The 23,934-nt window shown below is 31.7% G+C and overlaps 2 protein-coding genes across 3 annotated transcripts in view; one reads left to right on the top strand and one right to left on the bottom strand.

Moving 5' to 3' along the window:
• Nucleotides 1-394: 394 nt before the first annotated feature.
• LOC132738899 (uncharacterized) lies at nucleotides 395-23,282 on the top strand. Of its 2 annotated transcripts, none has more exons than XM_060726508.1 (2): nucleotides 395-1,225; nucleotides 21,645-23,282. In XM_060726508.1, the coding sequence occupies exons 1-2, from the start codon at nucleotides 885-887 to the stop codon at nucleotides 22,864-22,866; spliced, it is 1,563 nt and encodes a 520-aa protein (XP_060582491.1). In that variant the 5' UTR covers nucleotides 395-884; the 3' UTR covers nucleotides 22,867-23,282. The 2 variants fall into 2 exon arrangements, with proteins under 2 accessions (XP_060582491.1, XP_060582490.1); XM_060726507.1 differs by lacking the exon at nucleotides 395-1,225 and adding an exon at nucleotides 19,639-21,472.
• The window catches only part of LOC132738898 (solute carrier family 2, facilitated glucose transporter member 3-like), a 35,705-nt gene continuing 21,534 nt past the window's right edge, over nucleotides 9,764-23,934 (bottom strand). The window contains exons 10-12 of the mRNA XM_060726506.1: nucleotides 15,898-15,982; nucleotides 14,286-14,413; nucleotides 9,764-13,384 (exon numbers count right to left, since the gene is read on the bottom strand). Coding sequence (XP_060582489.1) covers nucleotides 13,211-13,384; nucleotides 14,286-14,413; nucleotides 15,898-15,982 — 387 coding nt within the window. The 3' untranslated portion in view covers nucleotides 9,764-13,210. The remainder of the gene's footprint in view (nucleotides 13,385-14,285; nucleotides 14,414-15,897; nucleotides 15,983-23,934) is intronic.

Below are 23,934 nucleotides of genomic sequence, written 5' to 3'. Positions count from 1 at the left end.
AAATATTCAAAGCATGGTACTGTTGGAAAGTTAGGTACCTAACTTTGTTCTGTCAAAGTTGTGTACTCATCCTGTGACAGATTCTTGTCTAATGTGTAAAAAATGGCAACTTTTTGTATTGGAAACTGCTAGGAAACCAGTATATTTTCATAGATAAAATAAAAGTACTTGTATATTGCATAATTGCTAAAATCTGAATTTAAAGAGGTGATTTTGTATTCTTTCCTATATTTGTATAAGTCTTCCTTTGATAATGAGGTCTAATTAGAACTTTCAATGGACAAGCCCTCAAAAATAAATAATTTCGATATTGCAACAGCTCATTTTTTAATGTGTCCTAAATACGAAAGGACTAATATATACATGTATATATACACCCGAAAGGACTAATATATACATGTATATATACAACCGACTTGCTTTGCTAGTGGAAATAAAGTTAGTTATTTTGTATCAGTTAGATATTTTCTTCTGTGTAATATTGATTTAAATGCTAAACCAGCCCAATGTAAACACTTTATATACCGATATAAAGTTTAACAATTTAGTATTGAATATGAATAAACTTTAGATAATGTTTCACCAGATAAAGTTAGACTGTGTGCAAAGAGATATAAGGGCGCCTTTGATAAGTTAAACCCAAAGTAGGTCAAGTCATTTAGACATTATTTAGGAGAGGATTTTAATCTATAAAAAAATATTATGTAGAAATTGATATTTTTCCAGGTGTACAATGTAGAAGATTCTTAAGGCTTTCAGTTATCTTATTTATAGAGTACATCAATGTTTAAATTTTAAATAACTGTGAAAGAAATAGAGACAATTTTATCGATTTTACAATGTAAATAGATCAACTAACAGAGGTTGTCGGGGGAAAAGACAAAATGGCTACAGGTCGACAAATTAATACGGATATTCTCTCGGATGAAATATTTGACGTATTATGTTCAATTTGTAGAAATGAAGACAGGAACACTGAAGGTGAAAGATACTGTGTAGATTGTCACGATTATTTCTGTGTTAGTTGTGTTAAAGTTCACAGTAAAGTGCCTTTATGTGCTGGTCACAAGGTTTTGGATAAATCTCAAGTTAAGTCAGGAACCAGTAAAGCTTTGCCCAGGGCACCAACAGAAAGATGTGACAGACACAGTCATAAACACATTGATATGTACTGTCAGAACCATGATAATGTTGGCTGTTCTACATGTATGGCAGTTGATCACAGGTAAACTATACGGTATTTAAACAAGGATATTTTTAAGTAAGGATATGGAATATTTTGTATTATATTCTTAGACTATCGTTAATATACAACACACATATAATATCATCTCCCACGTCATCTCATAGCCTCATAAACTGTTTAACCTTATTTTTCAGATTATGTAAGGATACATTCTACATACCAGAATTTATCCAAAACAATACTTACCAAGTTGAATCGAGAAACATTCAAACAAAACTTAAGGAAATAGCCAAGACCCTTGAAAAACAAGCTGATAGATTTAAACAGGATAAACAAAAGCTGTTAAAGAGGAAAGCAGAAATACTGGCTGATATCAGAAAATTTAGACAAGAAATCAATGACCAACTTGACAAGCTGGAGGAAAGTTCTATTGATGAGATAGAAAGTAAAGTCAACTGTCTTGAAGACAAAATTGAAAACAGTTTAAAACAGCTACAAGCATATAAGTCCAGGATTAGATCAGCTAATGATAAGTTAACATCTACAAACACAAGTCATTCTGAAGTGTTTGTTTATGTTAAGATGGGAGAAGATGCTGCAAATGTTGCCAACAAATATATGGAGCATGCCAAAAAAAAAAAAAAGTACAATAGAAGACATAGAGTTTCAACCTGACAGAACAATTCTTACACAGTTAGAACAAAAGAAGACCATAGGCACACTATCAGAGAAACCTGCAAAGACTGCTGACAGTTTATTTCAGATGAAAGGAAATCAATCATATAATGTAAAAGTTAAGTCGGATAAAGATGATTGTAATATCCGCAGTGCCTGCTGTATGGAAGATGGTACAATAATTCTAACTGATTACAACAACAAGAAGCTTAAAAGGTTACACCGTTACAACTATACAGTCACAGATTTCTGTGATCTACCTGGAGGTCCATGGGAAGTGTGTATGATCAATAACACACAAGTAGCAGTAACTATTCCATCAAAACAGGAAGTTCATTTCATTTCTCTAGAAAGAAATATGAAAACAACAAACAAGATTAACACTGATTTTAAATGTTTTGGTCTTGCAATATGTGAACAATAATTTATATTTCTCAGATGGTGTCACATCAGTATATATGTATACATTGTCTGGTAGAAAACTTAAACAGTTCAGTAAGGATCAATCAGGACAAAAATTGTTACGTAACATATGCAGTTTAGCTGTCAATAAGGATGCTACTAGGATTTATGTTGCTGACTACTATAATGGACTGATAGTGCTGGACAACAATGGTCAGGTTATTACATCATTTAGTGATAGGCAATTAAAAAAGGCTACATGTTGTTATCTCACTGAAACAGGTAGTGTGCTGGTATCTGGATTTGACTCCAAAAATGTTTTACAGTTGACACGTGATGGTGAGCTGATAGGAGAGGTTATAAAAGCTGATAGTGAAAAATGGGATATTACATCAGTCTGTTGTAATCAACAAATGACGAAGATGTGTATTAGTAGATATCCAGATGACAACATTGAAGTGTTTGACATCTAATCAGTAAAACAAATGATTCACAAAAGAAAAAATAAACATGTTTTTAAATATTTATATGTCTTTCTCTCAAAATGTACGCAAAGAGTATGACGTGTTTTATTTATTATAGGTAATCATTTCTTTGAGAAGTCCCATTTTTGAATGCATCTGGTTTAATTGTTGTTTGTTATATTACAAAAAAACTACTTAACTGTTTGAACAATATGAAAAAAATAATATCATGTGAGTATTTGGCAAGCATAGAGGTGTTTAGTGTAACGAGTTCTATAAATTTAGAAATATATACAAACTATTTTTTTATTCATTACATGCCAAAAATAAAAATGGTATACAGTAAAAAATGAGTCTTTCTTTTCATTGATGCACATATTAATGTAGTGCAATGCTAATATTTATCCTATTTTGATGTTTAAATAACACAATGATATCATGTTACATTGTAGTTACACTAGTGTAATATTCATTTACATTTAATGACTTTTTTTATACCTCTGTGCATGAATGAAATAAAATTTTATTCTCTTAAATCCTCTTTAGTCATTACCTCAACCCCTGAATGCATAAAGTTGGATTCATACAAAAAACAAATATCTAAGATAAAAGTGAATAAATGATGGCTTAAAAGCAGCACGACCCCAGAAAATAACAGAAAACAACTGTCCTACTAATATTTCAAAATACCTAGTTGAAATAAATCGCAGTGACACAAAATGTTAATGTTAATAGTTTAACATTTTTGCTCTGAAAACATAGTGCGCCCCCACCCCCAATGGGATATTTCTTCGGGATTCTTTCATCCATTTTAACTTAGAGTGCTATGTGATGATACAGGACAATATCGCGACCTGTGATCCGGAACACATGGAATCGGAATCATATCAAACATAGAGGGAAACAAATAAATTACTTTGGGTTTGTTATTTGTAAAAGTTTGTGATTCTAAAAGTTATACTTGATTAATCGTATAATATATTGAATGACCAATACTAGTATGTCAATTAAAACTTTAGCTTCAAACATGATTAGGGCCAGCACATTAACACACATTTATGTATGACCCTGGGCGTACTTGATTCGGGATTTTTTTGAACCTCTAGACTGTGACACTTGACTATGCTGAATAATTTTGTAGGTAAAGGAGTAGATTATACAAAGAAGAACAAGGGAAATATTGTTGCAAAATACGCCCGTCTAAAGCTTTTGATGAAAATGTAGGCATTATAGATATGCATAGTATTTAGCTCTGTATGTGGTCTTGACCTTTGAACTGGATAATGTATGAAGCAATACATTTAATAATGGTGAACATTTCTATAAAGTATCATAACAAGAGGGCAAAGATGGCCCTAAATAGCTCACCTGAGTCGGAATGTTTGTTAATTTGGGTTTTTGATCAACACATTAGAAGATGTTTCATGCTAAATATCTAAGCTCTAGTTCATTGGGTTTTTTAAAAGAAGATTTATATTTTACGTTTTTTTTCTATATACATGTAAGGAAAATCAATGAACCCCACGGCCGGCTTATTTGATCCCGGGCTTTTATTTGAACAAACTTTGAAAAAAAATTCACTAGAAGATGTTTTATGCTTAATATCTAAGCTCTAGCTCTTTGGGAGTTTTAAAAGAAGCATTTTTTAGTGTTTACTACATGTTTATACATATAAAGAAAATCAATGACTCGACACCATATTATCTAAAATTTTGACCCCAGGGCATTTATTTGAACAAACTTGGTTGACACTCATTAGAAGATGTTTTATGCCAAATATCTAAGCTCTAGCTCTTTGCGTTTCTTAAAAGAAGATATTTTAAGTTGTTTCTTTTGCAGAGTTTGCATGGAATTGAAATTTTTGAACAATTTTTAAAGCTGACCACTAAAGAACATTCCTGTGAAGTTTGGATGAAATTGGCTCCGCAGTTTATGAGGAGATGTCGTTTAGAGCAAACAATTACAACAGGCGGACGATGGACAGACGCCTAACAAAAACAAGAGGTCCAAGAGGGTCCTAGATCGCTCACCTGACCCATCAAACTTGACGAGTTGTCCGACAGTCTACCGCTAACGGTTTTTGTACATGGTTTACATCCGGTTACATCAACTACTCTATGATCTATTTAAAATACTGATCTCGTATATATGTTGTTACAGAAATAATTATTTCTGCATCCATTCAAAAGGTCAAATATGTGTATTATAAAAGAATTTAACTAACTACAGTGTTGGAGCAGTACCTCTAAACTTGCAGAAATCACATTGAAGAAAATATTGCTTTTTTGCTGATCCTTACATTTTTTTTTATTTTCGTATATAAAACAGGGTGAGGCGATGAATTTACGTCATAAATGTGTTTTGGCAAGTGAAATTGCGATATTTTAGCATTTAATCGTCCGAGTGGATTATCAGTATATACAGGAATACAGTATTTGATGTGGTGCTCCACACTCATTTTAGTCTCACCAATTATGGAATGTAAACCAAAGTCTTAACAGTAACCAGAATAGAATTATTAAGTTTTTCTTAGTAAACATAAAAATCATAATACCATTAAATTTATATAAATTTTTTTGTTCTCTGAATTTCAGTTATGCTGTAAATATACCACACTTATTCAAGTCGTTCTGATAATGCTGCTAAGTGTTAAATAGTTGACAATTTGTCAGGACTTGACCTTAAAACAGCACACCTCAAGGCTCATGCTAATTAAATTTTCAAGAAAGTAATTTACACACTGCAACGGCACAAACAATTCATGTAAATTACCAAAAAGAGGCTCAAAATATGCAAAAATAGCCCTTACTGCTTTAGTAACACAGTAGAGAGACGGTGATAAATATTTTTTGTTCTGCAAAACCAATTATTAATGGCACATAACATGTAAATTATTACTTGAGTCTTGAATTGTTTTTATTTCCTTAAAGGTTAGTACATTGTACAATTTTACCAAGAATGATTTTTCTTTCATCTTGAGGCATGCAGCTTTAATAGAACTGAATATGTTTAGACAAGTCATTATTTAATGCATTAGAGTTTTCATATGGCTTGAAATTTCACATATCTATATGGGTCGTTCATTTCAGTTACCAGTCATGAATATTTATGTCGGATTTATTTCCTTGTGTACAGTCAAGTAAAAAATACTGTTAGGAATATATTACAGGGAATTGGCGCCACAACGTAAAGTCTGTATCATAACTTGTAAAGCTTTGTAAAAGAGGCAATTTGTTTGAACTGTGCAATATTGTAGTGCTTTCTTGTATTGGTTACTCATTCTTAACCTTTAAACCTCCTGATCTTGTGTAATGGATTTGCCCTGGGCCTGCTTTAAATTATTTGGAAAAAAAACAGTCCATTCAAGCTTAAGGGATTTCAATATCAAAAATGCAAAAATTTGAACTACCAACAGTAAATAGAGCCTGGTCTGACTGAACTGCAATGTATAGGCTGGTCTGGCTCTATACTGGTTCCAAACGCTTATCAGTTTGGGTTCCAGCAGGTTAAGGGTTCTATTAGACGTTATAACACGGAAAAACGTGCGTTGACGCCATTATAGCATAAATTTTTTAACCAGATTCATATTTTTAATTCAAAACAAATTCATAAATACCGGGGGAAAGGGTTCTATTGTGAAGTCAATCAGTCTGTCATACCTGAAATATTTGTACATGTATTGTTATTTATTGTGATAAAAAATTATACATTTGTGTTCTTTATTTATAAAAATGTACTTTAATTGAATATATCTTAACGAGTTGAATATATTATATCATGCAAGTATCTATAAAAATAAATGTATTTGTCCAATGAACTATAGACTTAGTGATAGAACCAATAAAAAGTAATCATCAATCATCATTTTTATCAAATAGCCGTGGCGATTTTTTCGACATAAACCGTTATTGGATGGCCTTGTATATATTTCGATGTGACGTTATTTGCATGGCACAAACATAGTGTAATGACGCTGTAAATCAATGAAATATGATTCTTTTTCACTTTAAACACTCCTTATTTTGGGTATGTGATAAAAAGCGAAACAAGTTCTTTTATATAGTTTCTTGAATATCAATGTTCATTAGTTTAAACATATTTTATTCATTATCATACACAGTACATAATATACAATCATTCAATATATACAATGTTGAAATGGATTAGAACGAAATAAATAAAATCTAATATAGTCCTTCTCCGACTCAATTTTGAATCAACAACAAGGTGATGGCATCAATCTACTGAGACAATGTGTATGAATTCATATAATATAATGTTCATTAGAGTAATAATTCTTAAAGCGATCAAATCAAAAACATGATAAATTCTTTGAAGTTGAATATATGTGTTTTTTTAACATAAATATTTGTTTCAATAGAAATGTGCGTATTAAAGAAATATTTGTTCGAATGAAACAAAGTGTTGTTTTTTCACAGCTTTTTTGATGTATTTTGTGCAGGTTATATTTCGTTGAAATATTTGTTCGTGAACTAGTATGTAAGTGAAATAGTCAATTTGTTTTAATGTACATGTTTCTGTAGATGATGTCTTTGATTCCATTTAAGATTGTTAACATTTTCACTTAGTTGAATCCGTAGGCAGGTTGTTTTTTTTATTGCATTTATATAATTTTTTAAGCTTACTATTTAACATTCCTGAAATAAAAATACAGTTTTCAGTACATGATTCTTATTTTGATAAATTATTCATTTTTTGCAGGATTTTTTTTACCAGTGACATCTGAAATCCTGTACATGCAATATAGTTTTTGACCTTGAAAATTGCAATAATCATGATATTATTTGGTGCATTAGGAGGTAATAATAGTAACTGATGCACGAGAAGGTAATTATATTAACTAGTGTATTAGGAGGTAATAATATTAACTGATGCATTAAGAGGTAATAATATTTACTGATGCATTAGGAGGTAAAAAAAATTAACTGATGCATTAGGAGGTACTAATATTAACTGATGAATTAGTTGGTTATAATATTAACTGATACATTAGTTGGTAATAATATTAAATTGTGCATTAGGAGGTAATAATATTAATTGATGCATAAGGACAGGAGATAATATATTTACTGGTGCATTAGAAGATAATATTATGATATTGACTGGTCATTAGGAGATAATATTTGAGATAATTATTTTATCTTTTGCATTAGGAGATACTATTAAAAGGTAATATCATTAGAAGATAAGAATAGGAGATAATGAATTAACTGGTGCTTTAGGAAAAAATATTTGAAATCACAGTAACTGGTGCATTAGGAGATAATCTTTGAGGAAAATATAGTAACTGGTGCAATAGGAGGAACATTTAAAATGATATGAAGTCATGTATAATGCGAAAAAAATTGAGATAATGAAATTAGTTAATGCATTAGAAGATGTTCGAGATAATATGAAGTAGTGCATTATGAGATGATATTTAACTGATCTCATTAAATAATTTTTGAGATAATAGATATGAAGGTAAAAATTATTATTATATAAATTATGTGATATGTAAGTGTTATCTTTTACTGTTAACCTTAGTGCAATTCTGTGGCTTTTCTCAAGATAGGGACCATATTATTTTTTCTGATACATTATATACATGTATATTGATATCTTGTACATAGTTATGTAATTGTTTTATGTTATTTATATTATTAAATTACTTTACTTACATAAAAGCCTCCTCGCTTAAACATATTTTGTGAATATGTTGACATTATACACCCGCCCCACCCCCACCTATCAAACCATTTTATACTGGTTATTGACAAGTGATCTAGCAATCTTTAAATGTGGGTGGTGGTTTTTTTGGTAGTTTTCACTCCAGATCACAGGTGTAAGCGAAATTAAATTTTCCAGAACACAGTCCAGCCACCACATTGTTCCTGGGCAGGCTGTCAAGCAGTTTACCTGTTCTAGTTGCCTTCACTTTCACAAGGATCTGAAACTTCTGTATATACCAGAGCAGAGGCACAGTGCAAATGACCGTAGAAAAGATTTTATGATCAATCCCAACGAAAGTGACATGCGCCGTCTGGGAATCGAACCCGAGACGCCCGATTCACAGTCAAACGCTCTTCCTATTGAGCTTACCGGACGGCTCTTTTAAATGTAGCAATCTGTTTAAAGAAACTGTTAATATCATGTCAAAATGATTTATTTATATGACCTGCCACCTATCATTTACAAGAGGTTCTGTCTGTCTGACACTTGTCCACTTCGGTAGATGTTTGTGTTGGTATATATGAAAATAAATTTAAATTATACCCCACCCTGGCACATTGACTGTACTTGACTGGTCAGTCTTGAGCTCGAGTCTATTATGAAGAAGTTGCCTTAATCTTTGATGGATTATTGTAAAACAATGCTAATGACAGCAGACCATACCATTTGGGCTATGGAGTCCATAGAAAGAGTAAGATTCAGCAACAATATTCAGAGTAATGGGTTTTTTTCGTTGGCTTTACATTGCACCAACACATTATAGGTCATATGGTGCCTTTCCAGCTTTACTAGTGGAAAAAGACCTCAGGTGCCCATCTGTACATCATTTCAGGCACAAACGGGCACCTAATTAAAACCATCAACATTCTGTAAAGCTAGCTGGATAGCTTTATCAAATTTGGAATCTGAAGACGCTGCTCGAACCTTCTGTGGTGAGAGGAAAGTGGTTTGAAGTCAATGACCTTAACCACCCGACCACAGGCACCCTTAGTAAGTTGTAGGTTTTGCAAAGTGTCTGAAAACCATAATACAAAAATGTCTAGTTTCAAAGGAATGATTGTCTTCATTTATAAATGTGATATTAAGAGAAAAAACCATCAAGTATTATGTACAGGGACTGACCCAGTATTATTCTTGCACTTTATAGTAGAACTGAAAACTTGCACTAATAAACTTTGGACAGTAATTCACACATTCTTGGAATTTTGAAATTATTCTACAAGAATAACAGTATGCAAACCTTATACTGTATGAGAAGTGATATAAATTCTTGAGTGACATCTGAATGAAAATGAAACTCCACCATTTTGTAAGTAAACTTTAATAAATATATGTAAGTACATCTTATATAACTGTATCACAGCGATGTAGTCAAAATAGCACATACATGTATGTACTAAAATAATATCTGCAACATATTGCACACAAAAACAAGAACAAACTGTTCAAACAATCAGAGTAACATAAAAATAATATGACAATAGAAGAGGCAGTGAAATCCAAGGTCAGCACAAATAGTGCTTTTTAAAACTATTTACATATTCTACAGAAGTATATTTCAGTATAAATCATGCACCAGTCATTTTCAATAAGAACGAATTCTGTGTCCCTGCAATGCTGTTTTGCAAGTTCTCATATGTTACAGAGATTTAAAACGCTGCCATATATGCTTATACATCAGGGGTATGACTTTTTTCATTCATTATCCACTATAGCTATTTTTACAATCAGAAGTACCAACCTTATTTGTCTTTTCCTTGGATAATAATGATATATATACAATAATCTCCACTTGCAATGATATTGCTTATAACGATATACCACTTATAACGATGTTGTTGCAGGGGTCTCAACTCATTTTCGAATTGGCCTTTGGGATATAACGATGTCTAAATATAACAATATAAATTTGGCAGTCCCCTGAATATTGTTACAAGCAAAGTTTATTGTATGTTCGAATTAAAAAAAAAAGCTTAAATTCCAATGAAATTAAACATGCATATTACCTCGGCAGAGCAACCCCCTTTGCCAGACAAAGATTTGGTTGTTGTTGAAAGGTTTTGTTAGACAGATTGAATTTATTGAAAAGTCTTACGTTGGGAAGAATTAAAACTGTTGTTGTAAAGAGACAATTGCTCTGCGGAGGCTGGACTAGAATTCAACCTTTCATTCACATTGTTTGTAGTTCAAACTAAAAAAGATTACACGATCTTTATCAAAGCAAGACAAAAACATAATAAACATACAAGTTCAACACTTGATATAAAAGTCATGACACAATGTTAAGATGAATAAAAAAAAACAACTTACAAATAGAAAATATAAATGACTGAGATTTATATTACAGAAATTTATCTGCCTGAAATATGAAAGGGACACCACTGACGTTTTTGACAATATGGTACTGGAAATATTTTTCTGTGCCTGCCATTTAATAAAGGTATTAAGGACCAATAACTTATATACAAATTTTCCAGAATAATTTTTCACATCGTGCAAAAATGATCCACAAAAAACTAAATAGGTTCAATCACTTTTGTCTCAAATCAAGACAAGAATCACATAGAAATTTAATGTTCAATTAAATTCTGATTACATTTCTTAATTATCTTTTTCATGATTTCACCATATTATTTGCCCCAATTGATCAAAGTAAACTTTTCAAAAATTATGTTCTTGGGCTTTTGGACCTCAGTGGAGCTCCTTTATTTTTACCACCATAAATGACTGGCCTAAATAGCTTGAGTCATAATACTTAAGCATTACTATCACCCTTAAAACCTATACTCCATAAAATTTGTTTGTGGAAGTTAAACTAGAACTATCACTAAATGTGATTAATACCCCTACAAGACTGCTTCGGAAATGAGGGTGTTACTAGTAACATAATACCTTGTAAAAGAATTGAAATATAGAGTTATGGTTGTAGGCAATTAAAGATAGTTGTAGTTCTTGTATGTTGCATTTCCTTTCAATGTGGTTGGCCATTGATGAAGTTTTATTGAATTACTCTGTAATAAGTCCAGAAAGACAAAGAAAAGGAACAAAGGGCAATAACTCTATAAATACTGAAGATGGAGTTATAGTTTTTGTGCACTGCACTTCCTCCTATTGTGCTTGACCATTGTATGAAGTTGTTTTGAATTCCAACCAGTACGTTTTAAGTTATGCTGCGGACAAGGAAAAGTATCAAAGGGCAATAACTCTGTATTTTGTCAAAATGGAGTTATGGCTCTTGTGCACTGCACTTCCTTTTAATGTCCTTGACAACTGTATGAAGTTGTATTGAATTCCAAACAGTAGTTTTCAAGTTATGCTCGGGACAAAGAAAAGTAACAAAGGGCAATAACTCTGTAATTAGTCAAGATTGAGTTATGGTTATTGTGCACTGCACTTCCTCTCAATGTGCTTGACCATTGTATGAAGTTATATTGAATTCCAACCATTAGTATTCAAGTTATGCTCCAGACAAAAAAAGCAATGGAAAAGTAACAAAGGGCAATAACTCTGTAATTAGTCAAGATGGCATTATGGTTCTTGTACACTGCACTTTCCCTTATTGTGCTTGACCATTGTATGAAGTTGTTTAGAATTCCAACCAGTAGTTTTCAAGTTATGCCCCGGACAAGAAAAGTAACAAAGGGCAATAACTCTGTCATTAGTCAAGATAGAGTTATGGTTCTTGTGCACTGCACTTCCTCTCAATGTGCTTGACCATTGTATGTAGTTATATTGAATTCCAACCATTAGTCTTCAAGTTATGCTCCGGACAGGAAAATGCAACGGACGTCTGGACCGACCGACCGACCAACCAACCACCGGGGTGACTCCTATATACCCCCCCCCCCCCCAAACTTCGTTTTTGGGGGTATAATGACTGCAAAAAACATATTTTAAGTAATTATTTCATTATGACCAAGAAATGCCCACAAATCCATGCCATCTGATATGTACTGCACTGTCCACTGTTCCGTCAGTTCAAAGTGACTTCTTTATCATGTTGTAGTTTGAAATTTTCTCTAAAAATGATGAATGGAAAGATGGACAAGTCCATTTAAGGTATTTAGCATGATTTTAAAGACTATTTCATGGAATATGCCACATTTTATCTTTTTCTATGTTAAAGGATAGTCAAATCATTAAATTCCAATGTTCCAATATTTATATAACAAAATCATGCTTTCCTAATTTTTACATCATAAAAAGTATTCAATTGCATTTAGAAGGAAAAACTCTCAACTCTCCCCCTACAACACCCCCCCCCCCCCCCATTCTTATTAGATTAGGTGTTCACATTTATCTGGTTTTTACCTAAAAACCGGTTAGACAATTCAATAACCAGTAACCGAAGTAAGAATTTGACTAATTGGCGGAAAAGTTTTAAATTAATTCTTAATATTACCTTAGTTTTTTAATATCAAGATATGACAGTATTTTTGCATTTAAGTTGTTCTCAACAATGTATTTTTTCCGATCTGATCGAATAGGGTACGACCCTAGCGGAAAATAGTTACTCCATATTCGGTTGTATTGTAATTATTTTGAGAATGAGTACGTACAACAAAATATTAACAAAATGGCATATCTTGTCATAAAGAAACAAGGTTAATATTGAAAATCTAAGGATTTTATTAGTTCAGTCGGTTAATTATTTAACTAGATTATTACGTCGCCATTTAAACAGCATTTTTTCTATATAATTCAAATCTGTATCCTCGTATACAATTTTACAGTACAAATTCAACATATCCTAATCTGTATCCTCAGTTAATGGTATACGATTATATGGTACAGTTATTTGAAACTGAGCGGTAATCTCTTCAATGGTTCTTCCTTTAGTTTCCGGTACTTTAAACAGTGTAAATATCCAGAAAATCGCCAGAAATACAACAAATGGTATGAATGAGTATGCTTTTATAGATTCCTGAAAAAGAAAGAAAAAATTAGAAAAAAAGTAATATTATATGAGTTTCTACAATATACTTAAACAGTTATATAATTATGCTCTTATAGTGCATTGTTAAAATTTTAAAGATCTTACTATTTCTATAAATGCAATAACATGATCAATGTACTAATAAAGTTCTTGCACCAAGAAAATATAGTGCAAAAAATTATCACACTGATTTCTTGACTGAAAATGTAGAAATTTTACATGCTATCTCAGTTAAATGGTAGAATACAAAACTTTTCCTTATTTTTTTTGCTTTCCAGAAAATTTTCATACAAATGTATATACTGAGTTTTTTTCACTAAGGTGACGCTATGGGAGGAATGGCCATGTGATTGTTTAACAATAATCTATACATCAATGAAGCACACCCGAATTAGCATTTTTTATTTTATCTTGTTTTGAATTTGAACATTTTCATAAGGGGTTTTCATATTGGAGTTGTATAACAAGAGAACCAATTAGTCTGAGCAGGAGACTACTGTAGACAGTAAATTCAACAGTATTTTAAGTTTGAATTTAAAACATTCAAGTTCAAATACATCAATTCTGCCAAGTTCTACATAAGATTTATGATAGTATCATGAAATTCAACTGTACAGGTGAACATAAAATGCAAAAGAAGATACCTTAAACACTCCAATGTCCAATTTTAGATTATTGTTTTTGTCTGGTAACATTTTCTGACACAAATTCTTTAAAGAATTCCCTTCAAATTTCAAAGACAAGTTCCTTAACCATATGCACATCTTAATTAAGTGGCAAGGTTCATAACTTTGGCATCTGTCCTTTATAAAAACATGGATTAATTTTGCTCCATGACATCATTTTCACTTGGTCTATGCTACAGAAAAATAAATTGATTTTATCTTACCTGTAAAAATGGGTAAAACAGACCAACACAGAAATTAGCTGACCAGTTAAACAGTACCCCTATACTGACTGCAGCAGGTCTAGGTCCTTGAGCAAATAACTCAGCTGTGAAAAACCATGGTATAGCTCCTGAAGTAAATATATATATATTAAAATTTCATAATCCATTCACTGTAACTTTGTTTATTATGCCGATTTTACACCTTTTTTGGGGGGTCATATATCCACAGTGTAAGTCCACTTAACCAGCTTTCCTAGATTGCCCAGTCCAATTTGTGTTTAATTTTTATAACAAAAAAATGTTCGTACATTTTAGCATTGCTATAAAAAATTACAATACAATCCTTACATTTAAATGCTTACATAGATTTTAAGTTAGTCCTGTGCAATACAGCTTACAATACATTACATAAAATCCTGCTTTACCAAAAATGATTAGTCTTTGCTACCAGTAAAAATACAGGTCAGTCTCGCCAGTCTCCTTACTGTTGGTAGCATTTATTTTTTAGCTGGATTTAACGCAGTATAAGTCATATGGTGACTTTCGAGCTTTAATGTTCATTATACTTATTATATGCCCGAAAGGGCATATTATATTATACCCCCTGACGTCCGTCTGTCTGTCTGTCCGTCCGTTAGCAATTTGGTTTCCGGAGCATAACTTAAGTTCCATTTGGCCCACAATGTTCAAACTTCATAGGATGATTGTCCATATTGGGTAGGAGACCCCTTTTGATTTTGGGGTCAAAAGGTCAAAGGTCAAGGTCACTATGACCTTAAAACTGAAAACAGTTTCCGGAGCATAACTTAAGTTCCATTCGACCCACAATGTTCAAACTTTGTAGGATGATTGTCTATATTGGGTAGAAGACCCCTATTGATTTGAGGGTCAAAAGGTCAAAGGTCAAGGTCACTATTACCTTGATACTGAAAACAGTTTCCAGAGCATAACTTTAGTTCCAATTGACAAACAATGTTCAAACTTCATAGGATGATTGTCCATATTGGGTAGAAGACCCCTATTGATTTTGGGGCCACAAGGTCAAAGGTCAAGGTCACTATTACCTTGATACTGGAAACTGTTTCCGGAGCATAACTTAAGTTCCATTTGGCCCACAGTGTTCAAACTTCATAGGATGATTGTCCATATTGGGTAGGTGACCCCTATTGATTTTGAGGTCAAGGGTCAAGGTCACTATATCCTTAAAACTGAAAACAGTTTCTGGAGCATAACTTAAGGTCCATTTGGCCAACAATGTTCAAACTTCATAGTATGATTGTCCATATTGGGCAAAAGACCACTAGGTCAAAGGTTTACCTTAATACTGAAAACAGTTTCTAGAGCATAATTAAAGTTCCAATTGGCCCACAATATTCAAACTTCTTAGGATGATTGTCCATATAAGGTAGAAGAACCCTATTGATTTTGGGGTCACAAGGTCAAAGGTTAAGGTCATTATTAATAACTTAAGTATTAATCAACCAACAGCTGTAAAATTTTGTCTTACAAATGCTTCATCCTTACTAAAAAAAAACAACTTTCGGGCTCTTGTTTATAATGTGAGACCAAAACTTTTTAATTATTGTTTCTATAAATGTTATCAAGGACCTACCTGGGCCAGATGCAAAGAAGATGATGTACAATACCACGGCTAGGACACAAATCACACCAACCCATATATGTCCTGCATCATATTGCTGGAATAAAACAATATAACAATGTCCTAAGTATTTCAAATAAATACCTACATACATTACTGTAAATTCACTCCATTTTGTGGACAAGAACAATTTTGTGAATTCTGTGTGTATGGTATGTCTGTCTGTCTGTATGTATGTATGGATGGTATATGTTATTTATGTATGTATGGTATGGTATGTATGGTATGTATGTATGTATGTATGTATGTATGTATGGTATGGTATGGTATGTATGGTATGTATGTATGTATGTATGTATGTATGTATGTATGTATGGTAGGCTTATTGAGGGTCCATCCGCCCTTTCAGACACTGAGAGTACGGACCCCGGACATGTCACCATTCATGTCCTAAACATGTATCAACCAAAAGGTGACCTATAAATTTTTAATTCAATAATTCACTGAATGATATTTAATATGAATGCAAGTCAATTTTTGGGATGATACAATTTTGACGCACGGGAGGCGAATGAGACCATTAATATATTATATGCATCCTGGAGAAAAATAAATGGTCATATCTTTCCGATGAGCTTGACTGACTGATAAGAATATTCCGAGTTGCATAATCTAAGATTATGCAACTCGGAGTGATACCTGACATATATTTTCCGTCTGCACAACTGACATGCATGAGCATTCTTTCAAAGTTTTTACAGGCAAATTTGGAATGAAATTTTAGCCAAAGATCTTTTTCTTTCTTTCAATTTTGTATAATACTAATTATGAGAATATCCCAAACTAACTCATGCAAAATCCAATTCATATGTAGTGTAAGTTTAACCTTTGCATATAGAGTCCAAGGCTCTTCAGCGTTGATTACACATTAAAGGTCAAACCCTTAAACAGATGATTTTTTTTAATTGACATCTTTTAGAACTCGGAACAAAAAAAAACATATTGGTTTCCAGGCTCTAGTAGTTTTCCACTACCATTTATCATTTTCGACCAGTACAGTATATTTTTACTGATAAAGTATATGTGTTACTTTATATTAATGAAATCAAAGAGATGTTTGTTTTTAAGGCAACACAGAAGTTAACATAGTACAGCAGTTTATATTTTCTGAAGTTTGGCATGTTGTTCAAAGTTGCAGGGGCGTATAATTTACGTACCTCGGCTTATTATGAGTGTACGCCTAGTGCCGGTTTTTGGCAGCAGGGTTGGCAGAAGGATCGCCAGAGACTTATATATCAAATATAGCTATGTGCTATAACTAATGATTTAGGGGATATTTAAGCTGAATTGTACTTCTATTGTCTTTATCTATAGTTATGAAAATAACATCAAGTACATATATTGAATGTAAGAGAAATAGCACAAAGTCTAACTTGTACACTGTTTTAAACAGTTCAAAAGTTAATTGCTTTTAGAAAAACAAAACATAGCCAGGTGTCTCTCTTGTAAAAAAGATGGGTTTTATCTCCTTTTGTAATATTTAGTTTAGTTTCTTCTTTGTTATTTTTCTTTTGTTTCACCATAACTTAACCTGAGATATAATCAAGGAAAATATGCTTTAAAATGATCTGTATGCCTTTAATACAAACACAACAGCTTAAATGTTTAGTGTAATGAAAGGTTATAGTATTCACAGCTAAAATGTAGTATCGCACGATCATTTAGCTTCCTTAGATTTTTTTAATGGGTATTATGTCAATGGTGTAGACAATAAGTATTGTCTTTAACATTTTTGTTCTCAACTCTCAGTCTTTCAATTTCCATTTGAAATATTTAAGTTATTTCATTACAAAGTTAAATGCCTCACGCACATAAAAAATGTTGGTATAAACAGACTCGCCAATTTGTTATCTAAAGTCGGCGAAAATAAAAGAATTTAGACATGATGTGTCTTATACACGGAGCCCATAAGGTGACATTTTTTGACACCTTTTTCCCAGCAATTAATTCGTTTTTACGAAATATCAATTCGTAATTACAAAATATTAATTCGTTTATACGAAATAATAATTCGTTTTTATGAAATATTAATTCGTTTTTACGAAATATTATTTAGTAATAACCAAATATATATTCGTTTTTACCAAATATTAATTCGTTTTCACGAAATGTTAATTCATTTTTACAAAATACTTTTTTGTAATTACAAAATATTAATTCGTAATAACGAAATATTAATTCGTAATAACGAAATATTAATTCGTTTTTATGAAATCTTATTTAAGGTCATTGTGAGCTAGACAAAGAACCTACTAATCTCACAAAAGGATCATTTACAAGCCTGGATCAACCTTGCGATTATATGCTGAATGGTTCTCAAGTTATTATATTTAAGTGAACAGGGTTTTTGAGTGAGAAGTCATTCTCTATCCAAAATATCCCTCTTTTTCCCCATTGTCAAAAACATGTTTCTATCAGCAATATTTTAATTTTTGAAACATGCTACATGTATATTACTTCTTTTTTATCATACACATTAGTAAAAGTAAAAGGGCGTGGGGGGCACCAGACTTTCACTAATCTAATCAATTTAAAAAAAAGTATATTTCCTTACAATTTATGTATGGGCACCGTGCGATAATAAAAACATAACATTTTATTTCAAAACTCAATGATTTCGACTGAACAAAACAGAAAAAATGTCTGTGTTTGGAATTGAAGCACAGGACCCCCATTTCACAAAATTTTCCTAGCTCGTGTACTATCACATCTGTGGCGGCAACGCTATTGCCTGGCGATTATCTTAATAAGAGTGTTAAGTTTTAAAACTTGGGGAGAAAAAAATCACTATTTATATTACATTTACATGCCTTATATTCAGAAAGGAACTTAGTTTCAAGGCCTTATTAATAACTATTACCAAAACTCTTTGAAACACTAGAAAAAAATTAATTCGTTTTTACGAAATATCATTTCGTATTTACGAATAATTATTTCGTAATTACGAAATAACAGTTCGTTTTTACGAATTAATTTTTCGTAAAAACGAAATAATATTTCTTAATTACGAAATAACATTTCGTAAAAACAAATTAAAATTTCGTAATTATGAATTAATATTTCGTAAAAACGAATTATTATTTCGTTCTATGAATTATTATTTTGTAAAAACGAAATTCAATTAAGTTCCTGGGAAAAAAGTGTGGAAAATGTCACCTTAGAGGCTCCGTACTTATATGGTTATACATCGTTCTTGTTATATATTTGTCTTTGTTTTAAATATTTATAGATGAGACTACGTATAATAAAGAATATATATCATTGTTTTCAGAAGTGTGCATTTTTTTACTCAATAAAATAATACAGTAGAATTAGATATATTTTGTAAATACTGGTATTCTTTTTTACAGTCAAATAAACAAAATTTGAATTTGGTTTGCCTATTCTACATAATTTGAAATGAATGTAAGTTGAATGAATATTACTAAACTTACAATGTAAAATATAAAAAGACATTCCATACAGCTAACTCACTCTCTTCAATTGTGCTGCAAACACCAAGTTGCAAACCAGATCTTTATTTTGCATATATATGTAAAAAATGAAATACAATGTAAATGTTTACTTTTCACTAGTTTGATTCTTCTGAAAAAAAAATGATTGTAATATATTGGACAATTTTTTACCCTTATTTGGATTTCGACGAGGATTATTAGCATTATAATTAACGCTTAACTCAAGAAATTGTTTATTTATTACATGCTTTTCGGTGGTTTATAGAAATATATCAGTGATATAAAACTGGTAATTTCACTGTTTGAAACAGTGAAATTACCACTTTGATAATTTCACTGTTTTGAATTTAAGCCCCTTACGTTGTTTCAGTGAAATACCAGCGTGCACAGTACTGGGTACCAACTTAATGACGTGACGTCGTAAATGACGTCACGTTGTATTATTATTTGGCGCGCTTTTCGTTCAGTATTAGGTTTAATGTCTTTTTAAAACGTTTCTTTGCATATAATAAAAAGAAAATTTGTTTAGTTTAGTGTAAGATCGAAATATATTTCACCTTGTGAACACCAAAAGTTCATATTTCACTTGTGGCTGCGCCACTCGTGAAATATACCTTTTGGTGCTCACTCGGTGAAATATATTCCGATCTTACACTGAACTAAACAAATATCCTCTATATCATATTTTTATTCCCTTTCTTCATAATTGAAGTTTTGATTGTGCATAAAAAGGTAACGCAATTATTCGAATAAGGTAACATCCTAAGCATACCTGAGTGAGTAGAATCAATTAGCAGCTACGATTATGTTGATAGATGTGATTTCATTTTTGACCTAGTTTCTTCGAAACTTTTTCTTTTTATACACCTGTGCGTATTGGCGTATTGGTAGGTAAGTGACGCCACTGAAGTTACCTAATAGAGGAGTTGCACATTCTTATCTAATTTGTAAAAAATGACAACTTTTTGCATTGGAAACTAATAGGAAACCTGAGTATATTTTCAATAGATAAAATATAAGTACTTAAATATTGCATAATTGCTAAAATCTGAATTGAAAGAGGTGATTTTGTACTCTTTCCTTTAACTGTATAAGCCTACCTTTGATAGTGAGGTCTAATTAGAACTTTCAATGGACAAACCCTCACAAATTAATAATTTTGATATTGCAACAGCTCATTTTTGAATGTGTCCTAAACACAAAGGACTAATATATACATGTATATGTAAACCAATTACTTAGCGAGTGGAAATAAAGTTAGTTATTTTCTATCAGTTAGATATTTTCTTCCGTGTTATATAGATTTAAATAGCATATTGTTAACCAACACTGTGTAAAACACTTTATTATTCATATACCTTAAAGTTTAACAATTTAGTTCATGTATTGGATGTGAATAAACTTTAGATATGTTTCATCAGATAAAGTTAGACTTTGTGCAAAGAGGTATAAGGGCGCCTTTGATAAGTTAAACCCAAAGTAGGTCAAATCATTCAGACATTATTTAGCAACAGGAGAGGATTTTCTCTATGAAAAAAACAACAAATATTATGTAGAAATTGCTGTTTTTCCAGGAGCACAATGTAGAAGATTCTTAAGCTTTCAGTTATCTTAATTATAGAGAACATCAATTTTTAAATTTAAAATAACTGTGAAAGAAATAGAGACAATTTTATCGGTTTTACAATGTAGATAGATCAACTAACAAAGATAGTCGGGGAAATAGACAAAATGGCTACAGGTCGACAAATTGATACGGATATTCTCTCGGACGAAATATTTGACGTATTATGTTCAATGTGTAGAAATGAAGGCAGGAACACTGAAGGTGAAAAATACTGTGTAGATTGTCACGATTATTTCTGTGTTAGTTGTGTCAAAGTTCACAGTAAAGTGCCTGTATTAGCTGGTCACAAGGTATTGGATAAATCTCAAGTTAAGTTAGGAACCAGTAAAGCTTTGCCAAGGGCACCAGCAGAGAGATGTGACAGACACAGTCATAAACACATTGATATGTACTGTCAGAACCATGATAATGTTGGCTGCTCTACATGTATGGCAGTTGATCACAGGTAAACTTATAATAATAGTATTTAAACAAAGATTTTTTTAAGAAAGTATATGGAATGTTTAGTAGGTACTTTACATAATATTCTTCGACTATCTTAAATATATAACACTAAATAATATATCATCTCCTACATCATCTCATAACCTCATAAACTGTTTAAACTTACTTTTCAGATTATGTAAGGACACATTCTACATACCAGAATTTATCCAAAACAATACTTACCAAGCTGAATCTAGAGAACTTCAAACAAAACTTAAGGAAATAGCCAAGACCCTTGAAAAACAAGCTGATAGATTTAAACAGGATAAACAAAGGATGTTAAAGAGGAAAGCAGAAATACTGGCTGATATCAGAAAATTCAGACAAGAAATCAATGACCATCTTGACAAGCTGGAGAAAAGTTCTATTGATGAGATAGAAAGTAGAGTCAAAAGTCTTGAAGACAAAATCGAAGACAGTTTAAAACAGCTACAAGCAAATAAGTCCAGGATTAGATCAGCTAATGATAAGTTAACATCTACAAACACGAATTATTCTGAAGTGTTTGTTTATGTGAAGATGGGAGAAGATGCTGCAAATGTTGCCATCAAATATATAGAGCATGCCAAAATAAAAAGTACAGTAGGAGACATAGAGTTTCAACCTGACAGAACAATTCTTACACAGTTAGAACAAAAGAAGACCATAGGAATACTATCAGAGAAACCTGCAAAGACTGCTGACAATTTATTTCAGATTAAAGGTAATCAATCATATAATGTAAAAGTAAAGTCTGATAAAAATGATTGTCATATCAACAGTGCCTGCTGTATGAAAGATGGTACAATAATTCTAGCTGATTACAACAACATTAAACTTAAACGTTTACACGGTTATAACTATACTCTCACAGACTGCTATGATCTACCTGGAGCACCATATAAAGTCTGTATGATCAATAACAAACAAGTAGCAGTAACTGTTCCATCAAAACAGGAAGTTCATATCATTTCTCTAGAAAGAAATATGAAAAGAACAAACAAGATTAACACTGATTTTGTATGTCTCGGTCTTGCACATGCAAACAATAATTTATATATCTCAGATTCCACATCAGTATATATGTATACATTATCAGGTAGGAAACTTAAACAGTTTAGAAAGGATCAATCAGGACATGAATTGTTCTCTAACATACACAGTCTAGCTGTAAGTAAGGATGCTACAAGGATTTATGTTGCTGACCACAATAATGGACTGATAGTACTGGACAACAATGGTCAGGTTATTACATCATTTAATGATTTACAATTAAAGGGGCTAACTGTTGTTATCTCACTGAAGCAGGTAGTGTGCTGGTATCTGGATATGGCTCCAATAATGTTTTACAGTTTACATGTGATGGTGAGCTGATAGGAGAAGTTATAAAAGCTGATAGTGAAAAATGGGGAATAAGATCAGTCTGTTGTAATCAACAAATGACAAAGATGTGTATAAGTAGATGTACAGATGACAACATTGAAGTGTTTGACATCTAATCACTAAAACAAATGATTCACAAAAGAAAAATAAACATGTTTTTAAATATATGCCTTTCTCTCAAAATGTATGCAAAGAGTATAGCATTTATTATAGGTGATCATTTCTTTTGGAAATCCCATTTTTGAATGCATCTGGTTTAATTGTTATTTGTTATATTACAAAAAAACTACTGAATTGTTTGAACAACATGAAAAAAATCATATCATGTGAGTATTTGGCCAGCATAGTTTTGTTTAGTTTAACGAGTTCTATAAATTTAAAAATAAACACAAAATGATAATTTTTTATATTAACTACATGCCAAAAATAAAAATGGTATACAGTAAAAAAAGAGTCATTCTTTTCATTGATGCACATATACATGTAGTGCAATGCTAATATTTAGCCTATTTTGATGTTTGAATAAAACAATATCATGTTACCTTGTGGTTACACTAGTGTCATATGATATTCATGTTCATTTAATGGCTTTTTTATACCTCTGCGCATGAATGAAATAAAATTCTATTCTTAAATCCTCTTTAGTCATAACCTCAACCCCAGAATGCATAAAGTTGGATTCATACAAAAACAAGATTGCATTTGAGAAAAATGCTATGCCACCGCATTAATACAACACTAAATAGTAGTGTCGGAACAGATTTTCTTTGTTTCTATACAATTTTGAAGATTGTCATAATGCATAGATCCCTGACCTATCTAATTCTTATTATCAGATTAGTGTTTAAATCTGTTGTTTAAACTCAATAAAAGATCAGAGTAGGAATATATCAATGCACTTGAGTCTAGTGAATTTGGTGGTGAAGGTCATATTTCACACAGCCTAAATTTCATGACTACATCAAAGGACAACATAGTAAGACACTTTGTCAAAATCTAGGTCAGCTGAAATCAAAGTTCACTTAACATCTTAATCTGTACACATGGTTCAAATTTCAT

The sequence above is a fragment of the Ruditapes philippinarum genome, unplaced genomic scaffold (assembly GCF_026571515.1).
Source record: "Ruditapes philippinarum isolate M1 unplaced genomic scaffold, ASM2657151v2 ctg8652_1_1_1_1, whole genome shotgun sequence".
Taxonomy (NCBI): domain Eukaryota; kingdom Metazoa; phylum Mollusca; class Bivalvia; order Venerida; family Veneridae; genus Ruditapes; species Ruditapes philippinarum.
Note: the sequence above shows the minus strand (reverse complement) of the source record. Positions and strands in the feature narration are given on the sequence as shown.

What these genes read in the sequence shown, in the direction of transcription:
- LOC132738899 (XM_060726508.1), top strand. Translation starts at nt 885, where the DNA reads ATGGCTACAGGTCGACAAATTAATACGGATATTCTCTCGGATGAAATA. An exon ending in TGTATGGCAGTTGATCACAG is followed by an intron (nt 1,226 to 21,644) that starts GTAAACTATACG and finishes CTTACTTTTCAG; the next exon opens with ATTATGTAAGGACACATTCT.